Source organism: Hippocampus guttulatus, chromosome 4 (assembly GCF_054856545.1).
Source record: "Hippocampus guttulatus isolate MCC_2025c chromosome 4, RoL_Hgut_1.0, whole genome shotgun sequence".
Classification (NCBI taxonomy): domain Eukaryota; kingdom Metazoa; phylum Chordata; class Actinopteri; order Syngnathiformes; family Syngnathidae; genus Hippocampus; species Hippocampus guttulatus.
In genome coordinates this window covers 15,716,516-15,740,916 of record NC_141264.1, presented here as the reverse complement: position 1 = coordinate 15,740,916, position 24,401 = coordinate 15,716,516, and the positions used below count along the sequence as shown (strand labels likewise).

Below are 24,401 nucleotides of genomic sequence, written 5' to 3'. Positions count from 1 at the left end.
GGCAGAAACAACAATACACACAATACATTTCAATATAAAATCTCAAATAGTCAATAATAATTTCCAAAAAATTATATCGAAGAATAAAACTGAAAAATAAAGGACAGTACTCATTGCTTCTTTGTACTGTTAAAAAAAACAATCAATTAGAGTGATTAAAAAAATAATCGAAGTTTTTCTCTTCGCGGTGACGTCACTGCTGGTGGACTATCCCTCCGCTCCCTCTGCGTGCATCCCACTTGGTTTAAATGACGCTATCCGCCCCACATCCAGCCCCCCCCCCCCCCCCCCCCCCCGTCTCCGCGCTGCTGCCTGCGAGCTTCCGTCTTGTGTCACCCGCAGCATCTTCAACCTCTCCACCCTCTTCATCGTCATCCTCGCCAGACGTTCGCAAGGGGGTGGGGGAGACACCTTGTCTGACATACTGGATCATACCTCGGAATATTGTCCTTTGTTTCCATGCAGATTATTTAAACCGAGACAGCACTCCCCTCCCTTCTTCCCCTTCTGCGTTGATGCTCGACTCCTGCTGAACGCGCAACATCCGCGACTCAACAAGACGGAGAGAGTGAGAGGGGGGCGGCGGGGAAGAAAGCAAAGAAAAAGCCACTGCGAACGCCCTTGCCGTGGATGGACTGCCGTTTCCCCTCCGTGATCGTCACCACGGCATAGTGGGCTCTCGAGTCAGAGAAGATGGCGGACCGGGCTGAGATGTTCTCCCTCAATACGTTCCACTCCCTCTCTCCTCCGGGCTGCAGGTAAAAAAAAAAAAAGGCGCTGGCTGCTGCGTGGCGTGGGGGGAAGAGGGGAGGGGAGAAAAGGGAAGGGAAGCTGCCTGATTCTTTGCTTGCGCCTCATTACAATGCAACATGCGGTTCTTGACGGCATTCATATGTTAGAAAAAACAACAAAAGGTGGTGAATATGCTTTCTAGTGTGGTGGTGTTGTCTGCTGTGGCCTTGCGGTGCTGTGGAGGCCCACGCCCTGATCCTGATTTCCGCCTTCCGACACGCAGGCTGATGCTAGAAAGTGTTTGTGATGATGCATGAAACGCACGAGTGTGAGTGGGATGCAGGGTGCATCATCACTGCTGGGGTACACTTCATTGGAAATCCATATATGGAATGGCTCCTCTTGCTCTTTGAGACACTTAGAATCACCCGTGCGGTACAACAAATCGGTCACAACGTTAAGGGCCCCTGTACAAACCAATCACACGCAGGGCAAGAGCTCAAATGAAATCATTCAATTCAATTCATGTGTTCTTGTCATATTCAAGTTTTGTAAAAGATGCACAGTTCAAAATGGGGCAAAGAAAATCAAATCTAGATGCAGAACATCTTCTCAAGAACGACACAAGAACCCATGGTCGTGCTTTTCTCAGAGTAGCAGTGTTGCGATGTTTTTTTTTTTTACCAATACAATATGTATTCATCTAAGGCGTGATTCGACATAAAGCGATATATTGCTTTTTTTAATGATACAATTCTTAACGATAAAGGTGATATCAACGCAATATTTTGAAACCATATTTTGATACAGTCAAAGTGGCCTTTCCATAAATAAACTGGAACCAATTAAAAATAACTCCATATTAAAAAAACACACACACATTTTTTTTCATTTTATTTTAGTCTAAAACTAGCTCATCTTTAATGATTCCAAAAATGTAAAAAACAACATTGACATCCTCTAAATATTATAACACCAACAAAGTGCAACAGAACAAGCAAATTATGTCTTATATATAATAATATTAATAAATTGGTGTTTTTAATGTATTCATGCATTGATGTAAACAGACCTTTGATGAAATCGTTCATCTATCTGAATGATATTCAACATTCTCGTTAATGGAACAAAAAAAATTAATTAAACTTGCATATTTTCACATGAAATGTACCTGCTGCTGTGATTGTTCTGTATAACAAACAACAATATGTAACAGTAAATGATTTTCCCGAAGGCTAATATTCTTTTTCAAAAATATCAACTGGTCTACATGTTCGGGCAGCAAGACACTTCTCTGCGCGCTCACAATGGACCTAATTTACGAACTGTGCGTACACACCAATTTGCACAAAACGTACGTACGTAATAAGTAACTCTTGGAGCATGAGGAAATTTATGATTGAGTTTTTTAATAAGTAAGGCAGCGCCACCTTTTTGGTTTATCCCATTACCTTCCATGGCACCCGCCGTTGTTGATTCTTCAAGGTTTGCTGCTGTTTGTGATGCCCTGGCGACAGTCGAGACGCGTCGACGAATTGTTCCCATTATAATTCACTCGGATATATGCAGAGGTTTGTCAAGACGATCGCCATTCTTGCAAAATCCAAATTTTCCACAGACACAAACGCATTACCTCTTAAAAATCTCCACACTGCCAGTATATTTGTATTTTTTCGATAAATGTCATTTCGCATAAAAAAATTACATTTAGAGTGCATTAGTGGGATGACGTATGATTAATACTCCAGAGCTATGAGCTACAGAATGCTAGACAAAGCCAAACAATCCAAAATCTAAAAAAATACTTCCATTTGACCTTGATACATTGCCCAAAAGCAACTAAAACAAAATATGTATTATTATTATGATTGTTATTGTTATTATTTAGAGCATCAGAAATCAGAAATTATTCTGATGTCTCAGATCACACGTACACACAATCACATTAGCAACCCCAAAGGATTTGTCATCTGGCGCTGTGCACTTTTGAGGGATTGAGTTTCACGTTGAAGCTTTCAGATCAATGCGACTGGATGACATGTCACCTCACAGCTCAGTGACAGTTGGTTGGCCGTGCTGCTCTTTCTCATATCGGGCCCAAAAAAAATGTCATCGTCACAATGTCAAATGTAATCACGCTAAAGAGAAGAACTATTTTCATATCATGCCAGTGATACAATATTAGGTCGTGGAACAGGCACAGTCTGACGAATGAGGACCAAAACATGCACCTGTCATGTATTCCGCTTTATGTAACAATGCTTAAACTCATGTCAACAAAGCGAGTCAACGTTTAAGCTGATGCATAGAAATACATAATTGTAGTTATACCTTATTCCATGTATTTTGGGCGGCAGGTAGGCCAGTGGTTAGTACGTCCGCCTCACAGTGCAGAGGTGCAGGGTTTGATTCCGGCTACGGCCTTCCTGTATGGAGTTTGCATGTTCTCCCCGTGCCTGCGTGGGTCTTCTCCGGGTACTCCATCTTCCTCCCACATTCCCAAAACATGCATGTGAGGTTACTGGAACACTTGAAATTGTCCCTAGGTGTGAGTGTGAGTGTGAGCGCGAGTTGTCGTTCGTCTATTTGTCCCCTGTGATTGGCTGGCAACCAGCTGAGGGTGTCCCCCGCCTACTGCCTGAAGACTGCTGGGATGATAATAATAATACATTTATTTATAGGCGCCTTTCAAAACATTCAAGGACACTTTACATTCAAGAACAAGAAAAGACACTAAAAATTGCGCGTGAGCAGCGCCAGCCAGACGCGAGGCTCCAGCATGCTTGTGACCCTCATGAGGATGATTAATTGCCCAGCCCCAATGTACAACATTATTATGTATTAATTAATTTGTTAATGTCTTAATTTTATGTGCATAGAGTACATAAACTTTAAATTAAGCAGTTGGAAACATTTCAATATTATATTTTGTGATTGATTTTTATACAGGTATCTATTTTAGCTGTGAGGTAAAGTGGCTTTGTTATTGTCGTGATGATTATGATTATCTGACAATATTTATCGTTATTTGAAAACATGACCATATGTTTCATAATAATGGAGCTTTTCGTTTCAGTCAATCAAAACTATACTAAGGACACAAATGCACACAGTCGATAGGGTCAAAGTACATTTATTTTCCAAACATACAACCTTTATGTCCAAAATGTACATTTTAATAAGATGACATACGGCGCTCATTCATGCACTTATTGAATAATATGCATAGGATATGATCTATTTGCCTGGATATTCCCCGTTGTTTAGTGAGACAAAATTTTACAAACAGGGTGATTTTTAGTGTGCATTTTAAATTTGAGCTCTTAAGTCAGTTTAGTTGGGGTCAGCCTTGTGGCAAGGTGGGTGTACCATTGCCATTGATTTGGTCAGAAACACTTAGATCAGATCTGACTTCGAAATGGATCTTTGGCTTGCTTGAATGGATATATAATGAAAAATAGTCATGACATTAGATCATTTGATGATAGTAGTACACGATATGCTCTTATTCTCTCGTAAAATGGGAAAAGCTAGGCAAAGGACTGTTTCATTAGGTTGAAAGGGATGACTCAAAGTGTGCGTGTGTGTGTGTGTGTGCGTGTTTGTGCGCGTGTGTGTGCCTGTGTGCACATTAGTATGAGTGACAGGATGGTGAAAAGCCTGCGAAATTGATCTCCTGATTGACTCATTAAATAAATGTCCTTGGCTCTTTAAAGATGATGTCATCGTGTAGCAGGTGCTACCCTATTTGTTAAAGCCTTGTTCTTTGTTTCATTTAATATTAACAATTTATGGCATGATGTGAATATTTGCAATTCAGCATTCAGAAATGTGCTGAATCAAAACCTATCCTCTGTTATTCACGAAAAAAGCTTGCTTAGTCACTGTTCTGTGATCAGGCCAAAGCCATGTCTCATATAAAATGAGTGCTTTGCATCTTCATGTGGAATCAATAGGCAATACCAAGTATATATTTTTTAAATTACTCACATTTTTTCTTGTACCCTATGGCCCTCTCTGTTAGTCTAATAATCATGTGTGTTCATATGCACTGTTTCCCACCTATTCCCAATTTGTAACTTGAACATTTACATTTTTACAGATTTTTTTTTTTTTTGTTCGGTGGGAAAACTATTCTGTTATTTGCTTTTTTTTGTGCTTTTTATGAAATGCCTATGATGCCACAAGAAGATATTAAAGCACTGTCTAATAGCAATGCAGTGCTTTGGTGCTCGCTAGGTATGAGCACTCTATGGAAATCGCCAATAACAACAGATTTAAAAAAAAATATGATTGGTTGCTGATATCTTAAAAAATAAAATTGGTCAGTGGGTGAGAGAAGTCGCCAAAGACAATGTCAGCAACAATTTGGATCTGCTCACTTCAGTGCAAAACTTCAGACCAGCCATCATGGTCAGAAAAGTCATACCCGGCATTTGTGTGAGACATAACCAGCACAAGTATAACTCTTTTAACCATTACATATTGCCTAAATTGACATTTGATAGCAGTAGTAACAATGCCCTCACTGTCAATTCTTTCATCTTGAAAGTTGCTCACTTGTCCAAAAACAAAGATGAAAATATTTAAACATGTCATTCCTTTGTACAAGTTTGTGGACACTCAGGCTACCACAATGGGTTTTTGATTCACCAACGGGTGTTAAATCAAGGAAAGTCGTAATGGGGAGAATCTTGAAAATGCAACTGTACATGCCAATTCGTCAAGTTCACCCTGCTCCTCCCTCCTGCCTGCTTTTTGGGGTCCTCCACCACCGTGCAACGAGACAGACACAGTCCCGATATATATATATATATATATATATATATATATATATATATATATATATATATATATACACACACACACACACACACACACACACACACACACACACACACACACACACACACTCCCGGCACAACCACTCAGTGTCGGGTCATTGTTTGCTTGCAACTGCCATGTTTGTTTCTGTCTGTTCCTGTTGGTTTTTTGCCACAGTCATGGTTTTGTTTTGCTACTTTGGATTAGTTTTGGTTGTTAGCACTTTGTTTGTTTTGGATTCAGTTTTCTCTGTTTTATTAAATATAATTCGTCAAGTTCACCCTGCTCCTCCCTCCTGCCTGCTTTTTGGGGTCCTCCACCACCGTGCAACGAGACAGACACAGTCCCGAGAACCACCACGCTTGCACAGACTCGCGCAGAAATGCACCTGTTGGTCTTTGAAGGCTTTTTAGGGAATCTCGAAACAGTCAAAGAGAGCATCTCAAAGGCTTTTGTTGATCGGCTATACTAGACGATACTACCTCAGCTGCCGATTTAATCAACTAAACATCATGGCCCTGAATTATTGATTTCAACACCATCTTTCAGCATTAGCCAACAGTTTTTTGAGAGTCGCAACATGTAGTGTCACACACAATTTGACAGCCGAGGCATTTGGTAGTCGGTTTGAGCGTCCCGCAGAGCCTTAATCGATGCCCACGCACGTTGGCAGAGTTTGAATCCATCCGACAGTTTCAATGGAAGGACTTGGAAGGTGTTGTGAGGCACACAGCACACACAGCCTGTGCCAGTGCTATCATCAGCGTTGTACAGCGAGAGAGTTGTATTACTCCAGCAGGTTGACATTGTTATTTATTAAGGTTTGCTTCATTTGGACATGTAGTAGTTACTACAGGAAATGTTTCAATGGCATATTTTCAATAAAAGAAAAGAAAAAAGCACCCTGGCTGAGGAGGCTGCCTGCCTAGCCCCTCCCTAACAGATGGTGTATACATTTTCATGTCACTGTAGCAAATGAGAAAATATGGGGAACATTTTAATTATAAAGTAACATTTAAATTTGTCACTCATAGCATGTATTATAATAAGTCCAGTAAGTGACTGCATTTACTAAGGTAATAAGGAGGTTAGAATAATATGGAAGTATGAATAAGCGGTGGGAGCAAATAAGTTTCCCTTTTTCCCCACTCCTAATTACTAATTCAATTTGATTTTCCTCCTAACATTTCCTTTTTTTTCCTGTATTTGTATCTATTTTATATGTATATTAAGATTTTTGTGTTTGCTGCATACAACAACTCTGAACAGTAGCATTCGTATCAAGACGAATGTTAGCACAAGAGGTGTCCTGGCTGGTCCACCAAGAGGCCAATATGTTTGGTGCTAGAGGGTCACCATGACAACCAATACAAAAATTTTCATTCGCTATTTCGAACTGTTAATTGTCGATTTTTTTTGGGGGGGGTTACGGGCCAAATTTGAGTTATGCGTGAGTGAAGCCCAAAAAAATTGAGCACCTAAGGTTCCTTGGCAGGTGGGCAAGGAGAGCCACAGTAGCCGATACACTTTCACCCATTTATTAAATGGAACAAACAGTCAAATACAAAATAACAACAGTCATAAAGAGCTGCTGTAGACCACCACTCACGCCCAGATTCTCACATGACCAACTGTATATTCTGATATCATTCACAATGCCATGCCCCTTGAAGGCATAAATACTACAATATATACAGTACTTACATTATATAAAACTAGGTCATTTTTTTACATTGTTTTTATACAGTGCAGAGCAATTTTTATTTTAATTACGCTCATCCGTTGTTGTCATAAAAGCTGCCAACTTTCACGTGAGCATTTGCTCCATGACATTGTGCACAACATAAGCTTGCTTGCATGCACAGTGCGCGCGGTGTCCTTTCTACTCGATTAGAAATACTGCAATGCAGCATTTCCATGTGACACAATTGCAAGACAGCTGCTGTGGAAAACGAATGCGTGCCGCAGCCAATGGGGCGCCGTGGAATTTGAGGCTAATGACGCAAACTGGCCATGGCTCATTACAGGCCACATCAACTTTATGGACTTCACCTGCTGTGACTTGTGAAGGCGAGCAGACCAATTCTGCTTTTGCCTCATCCTTTTCCACTTCTTCTACACAATGTTCAATACAGGTATTGGCTAAAAATAGTGACAGGGATTGTATTTGTCGTTGCCAAAAGTAAGTAGAGTTTTGGTTGTAGTACTTCCACGGTTTTGGTTTGTATTTTTGTGGCAGTTTTTGTTTTCATTTTCAAAACATGTATTTTTAATTTTTTTTTACTTTACTTAATTGTATTTTTAATGGCAAAAAAAAACATATCTATGTAGCCCAACACAATTGAAGGATTAATGCTGTTTAAAACCAAAAAAAATCTTTTCAAAGGAAAAAAGATGCAGTAAGTAGCTCCACATAGCTAGTTTTGGGGTCTTTTATTTATCATGATTATTTTTTATAGTATTATTATTATTATTCCATAGATTTGGTTTCCATTTGTGGTGCCTTGTTGGGAGTTTTGGTTAATACCTTTTGGGTAATTTTCCTTTATATTTGTAATGTTTCTCAAAAATTTTTAATGAATTTTGGGCTGCTGGTGTGTACTTTTTAATCCAAAAACAGACATAGCAGCATGGCATTGCAGAATTGATATTCAGTTTTATTTAGTTATTTTTGTCAGAAGTTTTGGTATTTGTTGTTGTTGTTGTTGTTGTTTTTGGTCCAAACTTTTCTTTTTCCAATGTAATATTTTGTACTTGTGATATGTATTATATTTAATTTTTGTAGTATTTGTTCATATATTTACAGCAAAAAAATATGCAGATGTAGCAAGGTAGTTTGAATAACAGAAATGATATTTTGTTTGTATTTAATTTTTTTAAATTACTTTTCTTTTTTGGGTCTGTTTGCAATGCATAATGTGTAGGTGTCGATGTGCGTCCACTTCAAATATATTCAGTTGCATCGCTTGTTGTCCGGTGGGCCTTCATGGAGTTAATTTTGCTTGGGAAAAGACAGACATATATGAAGCAAAACACATGAAGCTACTTTGTACTCGAACATGTGTTGACTGTGATGTATCTACTGCATTTGTTAGGCCAGCCCACGACATTAGCCTGGAGGAGTTTGACGACGAAGATCTCTCCGAAATCACAGACGACTGCGGAATTGGTCTCAATTACGACTCGGATCCCTATGAAAAGGTGAGGCTACCATGTCTTGAAAGCCTGCGTTGGGCCTCTTACATTGTGATTCAGAAGGCATTGTTCACAGACACATCGACAAAAACAAAAAAGATTTCCTTTTTTTTTGTAATTTCACACTTGATAGCTGGCCACAACTATTTGGATTCAGTTGTACTGAGAGGCTGACAATGGTGATCGAAGTGTGTGTCATGCATCACTGTTGGCACAAATTGCAAGAAGCCTATGGTTGGAATAATTGCGCAATTAGAAAGGGAATGTGTGTTTAATTGCGTCATTAGATCTATCATCCCGGGTTTACTCCTTAATTAGTTCCTTTCGAATACGTATCCTCTCATATCCTTACTATATGCTCGACGCTCTCCCTCTCTCTGTATCCATCATGTAGCGCGTAAATGTTTGATGTCGGTGGCTCAGAGCCACGACTGCAGCAGAGGGCAGCCGACCACGGATGCTAAGACTTCGATAGTTAGTAATAACCTCCTTCTCTGCCATCTTTCATGTCCTTACAGCTCCCCTCCATCCTTCCCTACCTCTTGCTTCATGTCTCCTCCTTCCCTCGCTATCTCCTCTTAAATGTCCTCATACCTTCCTCTCTCCCTCCTCTGTTTCCGCCATGCTAAATCCTTCTGTACTTCATTCCCCAGCGCCTTCGACATGTCCTTTCTCCTTCTATCTTCATGTCCTATCTCCTTCCCTCCCTACATTCTCTGTCATGTCCTAACTTTTTTCCTAGCTCTTTCTACATATCCTAGTTCCTTTCCTCCATCCTTTTTTTACATGCTATCTCTTCCTTCCCTACCTCCTCTGTCATGTCTTATCACCATCTCTCACCTTCCTTCCCTAGCTCTTCCTCCATGTTTGAACTCCTTACCTTATTACCTCCTCTTTCATGTCCTAGCTCCTCTCTCTACCTCCTTCCTTATGTTCTCTGGTCGTTCCCCCTCTACCTCTTTAATGTCATAACTCCTTCCTTCTGTAGCTCCTCCCCATCTCCTTCTTCATGTCTTAGCTCCTTCGCCTTTTGCCTTCTTCCCTACCACCTTCATCACATCCTATTTCTTCCATCTCTACCTTTTCGTTCATGTCCTTACATTTCCTTTCTTTTCTCGCTATACGTACTTCCCTTCCTCTTCTTTCACACATCTCCCTGCCTCTACCTTCTTCCCTTCCACTTTCTTCATATTCTTGCCAGTTTTCTTCATGTCTACCTCCTTCCCGACCTCTTTCTTACCTCTCTCCCTTCTTCTGGCCACCACAGCCACTCCCCACTCTTTCCATCTGTCTGACTCCACCTCTTTTCTTTCCTTTTGTGGAATCCTAGCTTCATGCTCTCCCTCCCTCTCCTTGATTTCCCCTTCTTTCTTTCTTTCTTCCTCTTGTTCCTTCTCAACTCCATCCTTCAATTCTTTCCCGCCTCTGGAGCCATTTCCTCCATTTCTATTGCTTCGAACCCTTCTTCCTTCCTCCTCCATGAATGATCTCAGGTGTCATTACTTGAGAAGCTTTAGCTCATGTCTTAACCTGCAATATATTTGTATTCCCTAAGAGCACCAACAAAAGCCCGCTCAGGCCTGAAAGAGATTTCATTTCCTGATGTACAGCTCTTGCATTGTGCGTATGACACACAGTCAAACCCATCAGACTGCTCCCAGTAAAACAAATCAGGATGCACCGTACCCCCAGGGGATCCATCTCGCTGACAGGAGCTGGATCGGGCTCGGCCAGCTGTCCCTGAGCCTGCACAAGGACATGAAGGAATAAGAGCAGCAAAATCGAGAAAGGGAAATGTCACGCACACAACCTTTTAGATTACCGGTAGATTTTCGCTTGTTGTCACTTCAAGCCCCTGTGGCAGCCGCTCGTCCATGCACTAACTCTGCAATGGGTGACGATCATTACGCGTTGTGATTTTTGTTGACAGAAGTTCCAACCTTGAGATTACAGCTTTGACCCCAGTCCCCAGACCTGATTCATTCCCATTAGTCATGGGGAGTCAGTTTTTAATGTGCCTTTGAAACGAGTTTGTGAAGAGATACAAAAAACAAACGTACTTTTAATGACTACTAAATTGGGTTATTTTAATACAAACCGTCAACCTGTCATTGGTCAATACATTGAACTTTGTGTTTCCAACAATATTATATTCCAGGCTTGAATTGTCATCCTTTTATAAACCTGTACAGTATTGACAATACAGGCAACATTTTTAAGTCTTCACTGTCACACAAGTGTAATACATTGGTTTGCCACTTGTAATATAAAAAACAATCTTGTCCGAAATTTTGGTACACAGAATTTCTCAATGCAGCTTTTGTATTGGACCTCACTAGTTTGCACAACCAATACATTGTAAGAATACGGGCAATATAGTGCTTTTTTGAGGGGGGGTGGGATACATGATCGCTTCTAATGTCACATTATATTCACTGTAATGCCCTCTGTTGTGGGAAAGGAGAGCCACAATCAGTCATTTATCAAACACCAATAATACGGTCAATCACGTAAACTCAATGAGCACACTCTTGCAGAATCTGCTGTCAGCTACTGATAACCCCGACATACTTAAACACAGACTGGCCGAAGTCACATGATCACACAGACGCTACAAAATCAATATTTTCATTAAAATTCCTGCTTCTCATCTTTTAGGTGTTCAAATATATTCACAATGTGTTTAAAAGTATGTTTAAATAAGTTTAGCTATGTATTTATTTTTATTGTGTTTGATTTGGCTGGCTGATTTGCATGATTACAAGACGTGACTGTCTTAATGGTGTTCATCTGATGACCTTTTGGACTGCAGCAGAGGCATCAAATTAGTCTTGCGGGTCTGCTAATTAGACATGTAAAAGTTGTGCTGACTTTTTTTTCCCTCCGTGCATGAGCAATTTGTGCTAACTGATCAGGGGTGTTGCCCTATCAAGGTGCTTTTGCAGAGCACATATCAATTAAAGGGATATCTGCAACGCTGTCAAATTATCCACCAGTATGACCGTGAAGCAATCCTGTTTGTGCCTATGTTAATTAATGAGAATGACCTGGGGAGCAAATGTGTTCTGCGTGTGCAGATGAACCCCAGTAATGACAATGAAAGTGTCTTATTTTCACTCTTGGAGTTCGCACTTCATCGCCAAGCCTTCAGTTTCTATTACTTCCACTGTCTACTTGAGGTCACCATCGTAGACCCTATTAACTATGACTGTGAATGTGTTTCTTGACTTTCAGAGGCAGGTCTGTTCTGCTGGGAGGCATGTTATAAAATGTATGAGGGTGTACTATTAAAGAGTGGTTCACCTAGCTAACGGTTTGTTTACTTTACTGGAAGCTTGTATTTGAGTAACTGTGCTGTACAAAAAAAAATCTGCAATGTACTCATTCCGAATAAAGGAACGTGATATCGTGACGATCGACTGTATTCAAGCATATGCCATTTATTGGATTCATCAGGTCTTGCATCCAAAAATCTTTTCACAAATAGTTAGACAACAAAAGATGTACTTGGTTGTGTCATTTCAAACTGGATGAATAGGCAGGCATTCCAGACCCAACTCATAGAATTCAAGTAATTAAAAAGTCAGTTTTCTATAATGTGTCCCTTTTCCCACATACACACCATTTCTATTTATATTCATATTTTTTTGTTGTTTTGTTTTGGTGGCCTTACAAACAGATGCATCCTGACAGAACCCATTATTGGTATTATGATCATCATCCTTTGGATGAGTGGCACTTACACAACACAGCTGAGGCATGAAAATTTGTATTGGTCGCATATCCTCATGAAGGCTTTTATTAGAGCGACAGGAATGAGAATTGAGTCGCTGGTGGTGGAGTGGTACACTCGCCTGAGTGTGCGGGCAGCATGGGATCGGTTCCCACTCAGTGACGGTGTGTATGTGGGTGTTAATGGTTGTTTGTCTCTATCTCTGCAAGTGCCCTGCGACTGACTGATGACCAGTTCAGGGCGTAGTCTTCCCTCTGCACATAGACAGCTGAGATAGGCTCTTGTAACTCCCCGCGACTCTGTTCAGGATAAGCGGTGTTGGAAATTGAAATGCAAATGGAATGAGTATTTTGACGAGCACAAGCGCATTAATATCAACTCAGAACAAGGATTTGTTGCTCTGCTGGGAAAGGATAGGGTGTTTGTGTGGCACATAAAGCCGGCGTCAGCTGGATTGTGATGTGAGAGCTTTTGATTGGTCCATTGAAAAAAGACAGCAGTGCGAGAGCCAGAGAAAACTGCTGCGTCGTGCAGACTCCAAACCTGATCAATCACCTCTTGTAAAAATAGATATCAAATCCACAAAAGTCTATGAAGTTGACTTCACCAATGGCTGTGATCTTGCATTTTGTCATCAAAACACTGCTTCATTGGATGGTGGCCACATGTAATGTTTTTCGATGAGAGATTGGTGTAATTTCCCTACAATTGGCTGGTGACCAATCCAGAGGGTGCAGTAGGATCTGAGAGCTCGTCAACACCCATGACAGATTATGTCCCAGTAATTTTGTCATATGGCGTATGTAAGGTTCCCTGGAGAAGGGATGATGTGTCATGTTGTGAAATATAACTGCTGCCTCTCTGGAGGGTTACACCACTGAGCTTGACATGTAGAACCAGATGAGCACAGGGCCTCTGCCCAAAAACATCATGAGTCATTAGTACAAGAGTATCCATCCATCCATCCATCCACACTGTGAAAAAGACAGACTTTGTTCTTGACTGGTTGCCAGCAAAGTTGCATAACATCACTTTACACTCTGACTCTGGTTCGTGAATCCATCGAAAACCACTAGCATCATTAGCTAGAAGCATTCACTAAATACTGACTCTTGCTCAAATCATTATTTGGACGACTACTTTTTACTTGAGGCGTGTTATTCTAAAGTAGCTATCTTACTTGAATACAATTTTTGGCTACTCGACCCACCCTTAGTCACCAGTCATTATATTATGAGTATCAGAAACAACTTGCAACATGATGCAGTGCAGTTGTACACCACTGAATATCAATAGCCTGTGTACTCAAATATGGGGATGAAGGTGTGGTCTGTTCATCGGGCCTTCCCGTAAAACTTGAACTCCTGAAACCTGAGCAGCATGTCAAATCGATTTGTCATCAACCCTCCCCGGCTCTTTGTTTTTCACCCACATTGTTTAGTCAGTCACTGTGTTGTTCGCAAAGCTTCCTCACGGCTGTACTGCACATTGTCAGTGGATTTTTAACACCTTGACTGATTTTCAAGAGTGATATGCCCCACATTTGATGAAGAAAAAAAATGGGTGACAGCACCTACAGTAATAACAGCAAGAATCCACAGGTGGCAAAATAATACTTTTATTGGTTTGGACTGAGCACAAAAACAGCAAACATAAGAAAATTTCAGCAAAAACTGAGGTTAGGTTACCAACCAATCTGTGAATATGCAAAATCATGAGTGCTGAGCTGTGAATGTGTGGGGTTTTACTGAATATGACTGATGGCATTCTTTTTTTTTCTGTTGTACATGCTGTTAGAGCACAAGGCACTTAAATAAGCATGTATACCACCAACTGCGCTGCTTGAGTGCATTAACTTGATACCATCCACTCTCTCTGTCAGGACTCCCTCATTCTAGAGAAGAACGACATGCACCACCCAGTGTGCTCCTTCCAGGACGACTTCCAGGAGTTTGAAATGATTGACGACGAAGATGAGGATGATGAGGAGGAGGAGGAAGAGGAGGAGGTGGACCCTGATGCACCGCCGTCTCCTTCAGCGTCACCTCCCCCCTCACCCATTCTCGGCACCCTGAAAAGCAGACCGACTACACTAAACCTCACCACGGCAGTATCGCAGGTATACGTTAACATAAGGAAAACTACTGTATGTCATGTACAGAATATCCAAGTGATCCTGATACATTTGTCCATTTTTTTTGTCATTAGGATTCACTGAACAACAACAGCAGCCTGTCACCAAAGAAAGCAAGCTTGCAGGACTCGTTGCACAACCCATCGACACAGGGTGAGATTAGGCTTCATTTCGGAGGTCTCAAAATGCAGAGAAACACACCATACAGATGCAGTAGGACCATTCAAAACTCACTCTGTATTATATATAATAAGTTATTTTGGGTCGAAAAGACCATTTTGGTCACATTCCAGGTGTGGTACTTGAAAGAGGTACCAGTACTACCTGACAGATGGATGACACAAAATTGTGACGTTTTTGTTGCCGACGCCATCTAATATAGCGCAGTGTAGCGCATGTCAAAGGGTGTGACGGCCCATTCATCGCTGCTTTAATTTTCATATCCAATCACTGCTTTAATTTTCATATTCATTTGACTTAATATTACTACTTATAATTATTTTGTAACGTATTTGCCATCAGGAGCTTTAGTTTGCGTCAATTAAAAATATACAGTGTTCTATCAATGAGAATTTGTCCTCACCAATCACAACCTATTCTTACTCTGACCCTATTCCAGGCCGCACGACTCCAACCCACACATGTCTGGAGGATGGTAGCAATGTGACAGGCCAATTTCCAGCCTCATCGCTTTCCCAGCCACTAGGGTCCCAGAGTCAAGGTACTCCAGCAAAACAAGCAGAGGAGGGTGGGAACCCCCATTCCCCTCACAGGCCCCTCCTCTGTGACATGGAGGGCAACAGGCGGGAGAGGCTTGAATACGGTAACAGAAAAAAGGCCTGCCCAGCTAGTTTACAACTCATTTCATCCAACATTGGTGATACCCACCAACTGATTACTGTAAATTGTGTACATCTCATACCACATATTTCTATAAACCATCTTTTATTCTACTTTGAAGTAATTCATTTTTCTCTGTAAATGTTATCTTCTCAGGCTCATTTGGTCAATTCAAGTCCCACCCTTGCCCTGGGGATGCCACTCAACCTAAGGCCGACCCTTTAAGCCACACCACCAGAGTACCTTCTGTTGATGAGCATTCCCAGTGTTCAGACACAGAGGTGGACCATGACCTCAACAACGGCCACAACCAAAAACACTTAAATCGCCTCGCCACTGACACATACACAATAACAAGCGAATCTGGAATGGAAGCTGTGAATGACCTGGATCCAGATGGAACCAGTCACTGCTTGTCATCTACTGCTCCTTTGGGAGGCAATGATGGTGCCGACACCCCCTTGTCTGAAGACGAGCTGGACAAGGACTTTGAAGTTGAGTTCATGCGCAAGGAGACATATGATATGGTGTGCAAGGAGAACCCCTCGTCGTATGTGGAATTCCCATGCATTGAACCTTACGAGCTGGCTGCCTTCTCTGGCTTTGTGTCCTGTCACTCAGATGCTACTGACCAGTCCAAAAGTTTTGATTCTCCAGCCTTGGCTGCTCCAGTGGTCGTGGCACATGATTCCCATTCTCCGTCTTCAGATCCTGGGATCGCAGATATGAACCAGCAAGGTTACGTGACTTCAGACCTGGATAAGGAACTGAGCTCCCCAGGCTCTGACTCTGAGCTTGATGGAGAAGTGGACATATCATTTGCTTGCGAAGGTCCCGTGCACTCAAATATGATCTCATCTATCTCAGAAACGGAGCTAGACTTGACTAGTGATGATAGCAGCAGTGGACGCTCCTCTCACCTCACCAACTCCATCGAAGAAGCCAGCTCACCTACATCAGACCAAGAACTGGACCCAGATACAGAGTTAGAGCAGGACAGTGGGATTGTGGGAATCAAAGCATCTCTAATTTTGGGCCAGCCTGACCCAATCAAAGAAGGTTCTCCTCTACCCTCGCCATCACCTTTACCCTCACCAATGATCGCCACGCCATCCCCTATTGACTCCCGCTTTTTGCCACCCAAATCATACACTGATGACCAGGCTCTGATTGAGCTAAAGAACATGGATGACGATCTGTCTGGTGATCACCAGGCTGACCCAGATGAAACTCTTCCTCCTCAACAGTGCGAGGACATCATGTCCAGACAAATGGTGCTCAAGATAGAACCCGACCATGGCCTTGAGTGCTTCAAACGGTCCTTCTACCTTCCAGTGGGACCCAAGCTTATGCCTGCCACAGATGATTACGATGAAACTAGTGAAGGGGATTCAGAATCAGAAAGTGAGGATGACCTGAGTGAGAACTCAGACTCACCCTGGCTGCTGAGCAATTTGGTCAACAGGATGATATCCGAAGGCTCCTACCCAATCAGTTGTCCTGAGGAGTGCTTCAAGAGGGAGGCGTCTGTGTCAGATACCATTTCACCATCCTCAGAAATTGGTGAGGGAGATAGTTTTGCTGATGATGAGCCAGAAATGGTGATTTCAGACAAGGATGGTGAAGGACTGAAAAAAGCTGAGGAATGTCAGAGAATTAAGATGGTGGAGCCTTCAAATGAAGGTGTTGCCATGAACACTTGCCTGTATATGTGTAACCCCACCGGTGACACAATCAAACCACTGAGTCTGGATCACTGTGCAGAGAATTCACGAGAAACCAGAGATTACGCATCATGCGCCATCAAAGTCTCCACCACTGCAAAGAACGTAACAGATAAACTCTCCAAGAACACCGTGAGACCAGAGGAAAGCGGTGAGCCAAATAATGACTTTACAATGCCAGAGGAAAGGAAGCACATGGACTCTCCGAGCCTTCGCGAGAGTATCATAAGTGATAAAGACATTGGACGGGAGATGGAGCCCCAGACGACAAGTCGCTCATCCGCTTCTCTTGAACGAATCACTGAGGTCAAACACAGGCTGACACTGGACATACCGACTGCTCAGACCAACCGTTGCTTCAGCCTCACTTATTCCACAGACAATGATGAAGAAGATGACCAAGGGGACTCGTACCCATTCTTGGATGACTTGAGGAGACGGTCCTACAGGGGTAGCAATTCACAGCTTGACAGTTCACCTCCCTCCGACCCCTGCATGCCGGACCATCCTTGCCCGGACCGTAACCTCCCGCCATGTGAGAAAGCCCTGTCTCTGAAGCCACCCAGTGAAGACGATGGACTAGCTTATGACTCCATGAAATACACACTTGTGGTTGATGAGAACACAACTCTGGAACTAGTGAGCCTCAGAAGGTATGCTATGACAGATTATCATTTGGGACAGGTTTTGTTTATTGTATTTAAAAGCCTTCATCTTCTCAGGTGCACATCAGTCCTGAGCGATGACAGCGAGCTCTCCACACTATGCGACGAAGAGCCTTTGCGAATGGGTCAGGTGGATTATTATTGCGATGGAGAGGAGGTGAGGCCAGAAATGCTCAGTTCTTCTGAAGACTCGTCCCCTGAGGCGGACCTCCCGTTTTCCAAGAAGTTTCTCAACGTCTTTGTCAACAGCACATCACGCTCCTCTAGTGAGTCACATAGCACACTAATAATGTTTTGCTTTGGTCATTTGCTCACATAGGACTGCTATTAGGTGAACATTGTCGTTCAATAGTCAGAGGGCCATTCTGTGATGGCTCTCACTTTCATTTTTGGGGGTATTTTTGAACAAGATGATAGGATCCTGCATTAGTGTTGTTTAAACTTTGTAAAATATTTAGGACAACTGCTGACTGACCGTTTTTCACATAGGTACCGAATCCTTTGGCCTTTTCTCCTGCACCATCAATGGGGAGGAGAGGGATCAAACACACAGGGCAGTGTACAGGTGAGATACATTGCTGAATGACATCTTCGGACAAGTCCCTCGTCAATAAAATGGTTGTTTATCTATATTTGTGCTGCATTTGTCTTGAGACCAATCCAGAGTATACCCGGCTTCTTGCCGAAAAGCCAATTGGCACAGGTTGCAGCTCACCTGCCACCTTTGTGTGGAGATACAGTCATGGATGGAAGTGATCTGCGGTAATTGTGGTATTGTAATCCTTGAACCTCCCTGTGTAGGTTTATCCCCAGACACGCTGACGAACTGGAGCTGGATGTGGACGACCCTCTCTACGTGGAAGAGGAAGAGGACGACTACTGGTACCGAGGCTACAACATGCGTACAGGAGAACGCGGAATCTTCCCCGCTTTCTATGCCCACGAGGTCATTGGACACTCCAAAGAGATGTTGGGTGAGCGCAGAACCTTGGATTGATTTTTTTTTTTTTCAAGGTTCAAGATTTTTTTTCTGAAAGTGTGTGCTAAGAGGACCTTATAATGCCAATAACTACCCCATAACATACATAAATGCCCCTGCATTTGGTTTTCATCAAAGTTTGGATGAGAACTTAAGAAAAAAAAAAGCATCAGAATTTTGTGGGTGCCGGATCCAAATTCGACACTTGTACTCCTGTCCTGTCCAGCCATGAAACGTAATCCAGCATGGATAGAGACATTTGACGTGCAGTTCTTGGGTTCCGTCGAAGTCCCTCAACATCAAGGCAATGGAATTCTTTGTGCTGCCATGCAGAAGGTAAACAAAACAGTGAAACACAACAAACAGACACGCATTTTTGTGTGATGGTACCTTGGTTTACAAGCACTTGAATTTAGGAAAGTTTTTTTTGGGTGTGTGTGTGTGTGTGTGTGAAAAACCTCTGTGTTATTTGTGACCCTATCTCTTTTGCGGAAGATTGCACTGTCCAGGAAACGGACCGTGCACGTGCGACCCCCCTCCCTGTGTGAGTTGGAGATCAGCTTGCAAGGAGTGAAGCTGATCATGAGTCTGGAAGATGAATACGACTGTCTGGACGAGGTGATAATAACATAGAGCCTGAGACTTGCTCAAATTCAGTGTGCTCGTCAAATGACTTGGGCACCAGAAGTAGAAAACATGCTACAAGTAAGATGGCTATGAAGGATATTGAATTCATTCTCAAATGGCTTTCCATAGCACAATAACTGGCTCCTATTCTTGTGGTATGCTGTTGGTCATGATTGAAGAATAGAAAACTTGACATGTGTAGTAGTTATAAAATTGATTTGGGACAGCAAGGAATGAGGTTTATCAGAAGAAATGGCCATCAAAACCTTGATCCAACTCAAAAACGGATAAATGCAGTTGATAGAATGCTTTGTTTGTCTTTTGTCATCAGTTTGACAGATGCAGTCACTTCTTCCAGATGAAGAACATCTCCTTCTGCGGTTGTCATCCCAGGAACAACTGGTAACCGGACATATTCTCTGCCCGTTATCGATGGCCGCTGCCGATGTACAGCCTGATTTTTGCTCTTCTTTTGCTCAGCTACTTCGGCTTCATCACTAAGCACCCCATGCTGAGCAGGTTTGCGTGTCACGTGTTTGTCTCCCAGGAGTCCATGCGACCTGTAGCGGAGTGTGTTGGGTGAGTGCAAATCCTCTTATGTTGAAAAACAATGCAACAAAAAAGGAAATAATCTGCTAGGTTTGTCATACTCTGGCTATACACGGTGTTCGGAAAAAACCTTCTAAACCGTCTTACTCGTGGAAAAAGAAGGCTACTACTGTAAAGCGTAAAAACAAAAATCTAAACAACAAAACACTCCACCTTACATTTGCAAACAAGTGATGATGTGTATGGTCGTATCTGGATAAAATGATAGGAATTGAATAAGGGCAAAGGAATTGGGACATCACGTTTGTCCTCAGTGGGCCAATTCATTTGTCCACATGGTGTCCCCATACTGTATTGTTGTTGTTATGGTGTCCAAATATTCTTGTCTATACTGTTTCCCAATAGTTTTGTCCTCATGATGTCTTGATAATTGTGCCATTTTGGTGTTGGGTCAATGACCATCAGGTTTTATGATGGGCCATAGTTTGAGCCAAAAGCAAATTAGACTGGTCAATGAATTTTTACATTTTATTTTAAATCAAAGTTGCAGGTAAAGTTCTCTACATTCATTTCTTCTGCTGATACCGAATCTGTCCTTGTTTTTGTCTCGAACACATCGGATTAAAAAACAAAAAAACAACAATAAAAAATATAATAATAATAATAATAATAGTATGTGTATAGTCATATATTTAGTACTATTTATGAATTCATGGTTGGATTCAGAAAAATATGGATTTTTTCCCCCCGGAAACGTTATATAGCGCAAGCTTTTGTAGGTCAAACTTAAAAACAAAAACAATGAAAATATCTTAAAAACCTGATGTGCTAGAAATAAACTAAAGACATTTTTCAAAATCAATGTCAAAAATACGCTTTAGGACGCACAACGCCATCTCAGATTAAAATTTGCTATTAACCAATGTTATTTTTCTTTCGGTTCCTATGGTATGACTTTGGAAATATGGACACATTCATCTTCAGCTGTGCACATGTGTTAACATTTCACTAACAAGTGGCAAAGACATTTCATTCCCTTTCTTTTACTTAGTCGGGCCTTCCAGGAGTATTACCAGGAGCACGTGGAGTACGCCTGCCCCACTGAGGACATCTATCTGGAGTAAGACGCATTGCCTTGTACGCTCATCCACTTTGCCATCAGAGGGCTTCTTCTTCTTCTTCTTCTTGTACTTGCTCCTCTCAGACTGGGTTCTTCAGTTCAACAGCAGATCCATCTTCTCTCCATCTCAATGAAATGGTTCCTTTGACCGTTTTCTATGAGAGAAACTAAAAAGTGCTGAGATATTTGAAGGTTCCTGCTCTGACATGTCATTCACCGACCTACCTACCTACCTACTAGCGATCAGTCAGTCTCCCAATGCATGGCTCGTAGGATTCACTACGCACAGCGACACGTATTCAGGAACCTGGGCGAGCGGCTCGTTAAGGTTTGTAAATATGTATTTGTTTTCATGTTCCAGGCTGTTTGGGTTTCTACTGGTAGTCACACGGCAGCAGAGTAGTGGCAGAGAGTGCAGTGAGCTTACCTCGGTGTTGCGTACAATAAGGTGTGCTGTAAATAGATGTATAGGAAGTAGACTTTCAAACAGGCGCCTCATCCACACTCATAAAGGAAGCTGAGAGTTTTCTCGCGGTTGCTCAAGGCAGAGGAACATTATGTCAATATCATGAACTGGAATCATTTTGGACAATACAACTTAGTCGTATTAGGTGCCACACTGAAAAGAAAAAAATATTCCTAAAACGACCAAAAAGAATAAAGTTATAATGTGAGTGGGTAAAAAGATGTAATATTATGAGGGAAAAAGCCCAGATGACTGGTTAAAAAAAGAAAATCACTCCCCAAGTTGCACAAGATAAAACATAGGGTATGATAATAATATAATAAAATGCTACATTTCACTTTCAGTCATTTGTCCATGTTTTCATTGAGAGCAGCCCGCAGTTTAGAAGTTATTTTAACACACCTGGCAAGTGTTACAGCTTTGATTAACTCCTTTACACTCTTCTTCTTAGGAGGCATGGTTAGAAAATTTGGCAAAATATCTGTACAAAAACAGAAACTGCGAGGAGTTCACTGCCCTCTTCCTAATATTCATTAGGTCGTTTTTTTTCTTGTCATGTTCCAAAATTCTGTCTAAGGATGTACTCACTACTTTATTCTCTCAAAATTACAACACTCTCACAAGGTTATGACTTTTGTCATTTACAACTTTAAAATAATGCACATTTTCATATCATCAGCCACATAGCAGAATTGCTTAAGTCAATTTTCATTGTTTTTGGGAAAACAAGAAAAAAAAAACAATTTTTAACAGACACCTTAATATTTTATCATTGATATTGTGACAAAAACTTCAACCAGATGGGTGAACAAGTAATAGAAAGAAAAAAGACTCAATAAAAGATTCCGATATGTGTTCTAAAAATAGTTTTTTTGTTTTCCCCCAATTTTTTAAAAATGACCAAGGCAATTATGCTATGTGGCTGACAATAGATTTCTCACACATTTTTTCCATAATATTGTGATTTTGCTTAAATATATGGATTTTTTTTTTCTGAAAATATAGTGCTTTTTTCCCCCTAATAATATTGTGATTTAACTGACGTAAATTCGACTTTTTCACATGAAAACTCTTAATTTTTTTTATTCTTCTCAACACTTTACTCCCCCAACTAGGACTTTTACCATCACACATTAAAACGTTTTTTTCCTGTCAAAAACTGTTCTTGTAAAAATAGGACAAAAAAGTTAACTTTTCCCGTGTGATGTTCCGACTTTCTCAAATTAGTAGGAACTTTTTCTGTAGTATTGCATATTTTTTCCTGAAATTACAGGGAACTTATTCGTAAGCCTTTCAGGGACAGTGGTCACTACAGTGGACATCTCATTATATCAGGTTACAGGGTGCATGAAAGGGTTCAACAAAAAAAAAATATCTGGCTTTTCCCTTGTAAGTTTTTCTCCTCATACACATCACAACTATATTCTGGTTGTCTGGGTTTTTTTCTCTTCAGTGTTGCCCTTTAAACTTCACACGCAGCTCACTTGTGACACAATCATTTGTTTCTTGTTTGTCAGGCAGCCAAGAGGCCCACTGAAAAGCCATATTTCCGCTACGACTGTTCTGGCGTGTAGTAAAAACGTCATGTCTGTTGTTGTTTGTTTTTTTCTGAACCAACTTTAAAAAAAAAAAAGGCTTTTAATTACAAAGGCGGACAAAAAACCCCATTAAAGTCGTCATACGTGCTGTCACGTTTTATTTCTTGCTTTTAGAGGGTGAGCATCAGTCATATAATCTCCAGTAGGAAGAGTATTTAATATCTTATGTACACGAGGGAAGGGCACAGTGAAATTGGAAGGACGTTTGAACATTTATTCGACATCACTGATATGCATTTTAGGCTCCATGTACTAGTATTCTCACAATTCGGCGCACTAGTAGAATGGCTACCAAGGATATTGTATAGATGCTCAATCAGCTCTATGGAAATTGTTTTGGTAGGATTTTGGCAGGGCTTGGCTGTTTTTTTTCATCCATCCCACTGCTATCATTTTGCTGGTGTATATAACCATAGAGACTCCTAAGTAGTGCCGTGTCCGTTTTTTCCCCTCTGTTATTCAACTACGGAGTATGTCATGGATTCAAGAGTCCACCACAACAACAAAGAACAACACGTTTGTGTATGTGATCTGCAATATTTGGGACGTTTCAACATATTTTTGGCATTACATTTAGGACATAATGCGGTGAATGCTGGTGCCCTGATACAAAAAAACTCAGGCAAAAATGGGTGTTGGAGATGATGAGGTACCGCGTGGCTACGTTGCTAATTGGCTCGGGTGATTGTGTATACTACGTACATTAGAGGAACAGTATGTGACTGAGCAACATATCTTTTACCTTTCACACTTGTACAACTCAAGGGAGGGGGAAAAAAAAAGAATCCGCTTTGTCATGAATTTGGTCTTAAGAATAAAATATATGCTTGATGTCCAAAACCATTCTTCTCGTTTTTATTGTTGCAACACAACACACGGAACCATCCATCCATCCATTTTCCGAACCGCTTGATCCTCACTAGGGTCGCGGGGGGTGCTGGAGCCTATCCCAGCCATCTCCGGGCAGTAGGTGGGGGACACCCTGAATCAGTTGCCAGCCAATCGCAGGGCACACAGAGACGAACAACCATCCACGCCCACACTCACACCTAGGGACAATTTAGAGTGTCCAATCAGCCTGACATGCATGTTTTTGGAATGTGGGAGGAAACCGGAGCACCCGGAGAAATCCCACGCAGGCCCGGGGAGAAAATGCAAACTCCACACAGGGAGGCCGGAGCTGGAATCGAACCCGGAACCTCTGCACTGTGAAGC

The 24,401-nt window shown here is 41.6% G+C and overlaps 1 protein-coding gene across 1 annotated transcript; it reads left to right on the top strand.

Moving 5' to 3' along the window:
- The first annotated feature begins 314 nt into the window (after window positions 1–314).
- Window positions 315–24,029, top strand: mapk8ip2 (mitogen-activated protein kinase 8 interacting protein 2). The gene is made up of 14 exons (XM_086109014.1): window positions 315–758; window positions 8,652–8,757; window positions 14,367–14,603; window positions 14,693–14,771; window positions 15,238–15,441; window positions 15,615–17,835; window positions 17,905–18,113; window positions 18,337–18,412; window positions 18,649–18,821; window positions 19,053–19,162; window positions 19,322–19,444; window positions 19,785–19,855; window positions 19,934–20,032; window positions 21,054–24,029. Exons 1-14 carry the CDS (start codon window positions 694–696, stop codon window positions 21,124–21,126), a joined length of 3,846 nt encoding a protein of 1,281 aa, XP_085965140.1. The 5' UTR covers window positions 315–693; the 3' UTR covers window positions 21,127–24,029.
- The last annotated feature ends 372 nt before the right edge of the window (window positions 24,030–24,401 follow it).

Bases quoted from the DNA above. Each gene is read 5' to 3' on its own strand.
- mapk8ip2 (XM_086109014.1), top strand. From the start codon at position 694: ATGGCGGACCGGGCTGAGATGTTCTCCCTCAATACGTTCCACTCCCTC. The intron at 18,822-19,052 runs GTGAGCGCAGAA...TGTCCTGTCCAG, and splicing joins ACACTCCAAAGAGATGTTGG to CCATGAAACGTAATCCAGCA. The intron at 19,163-19,321 runs GTAAACAAAACA...CTTTTGCGGAAG, and splicing joins TTTGTGCTGCCATGCAGAAG to ATTGCACTGTCCAGGAAACG.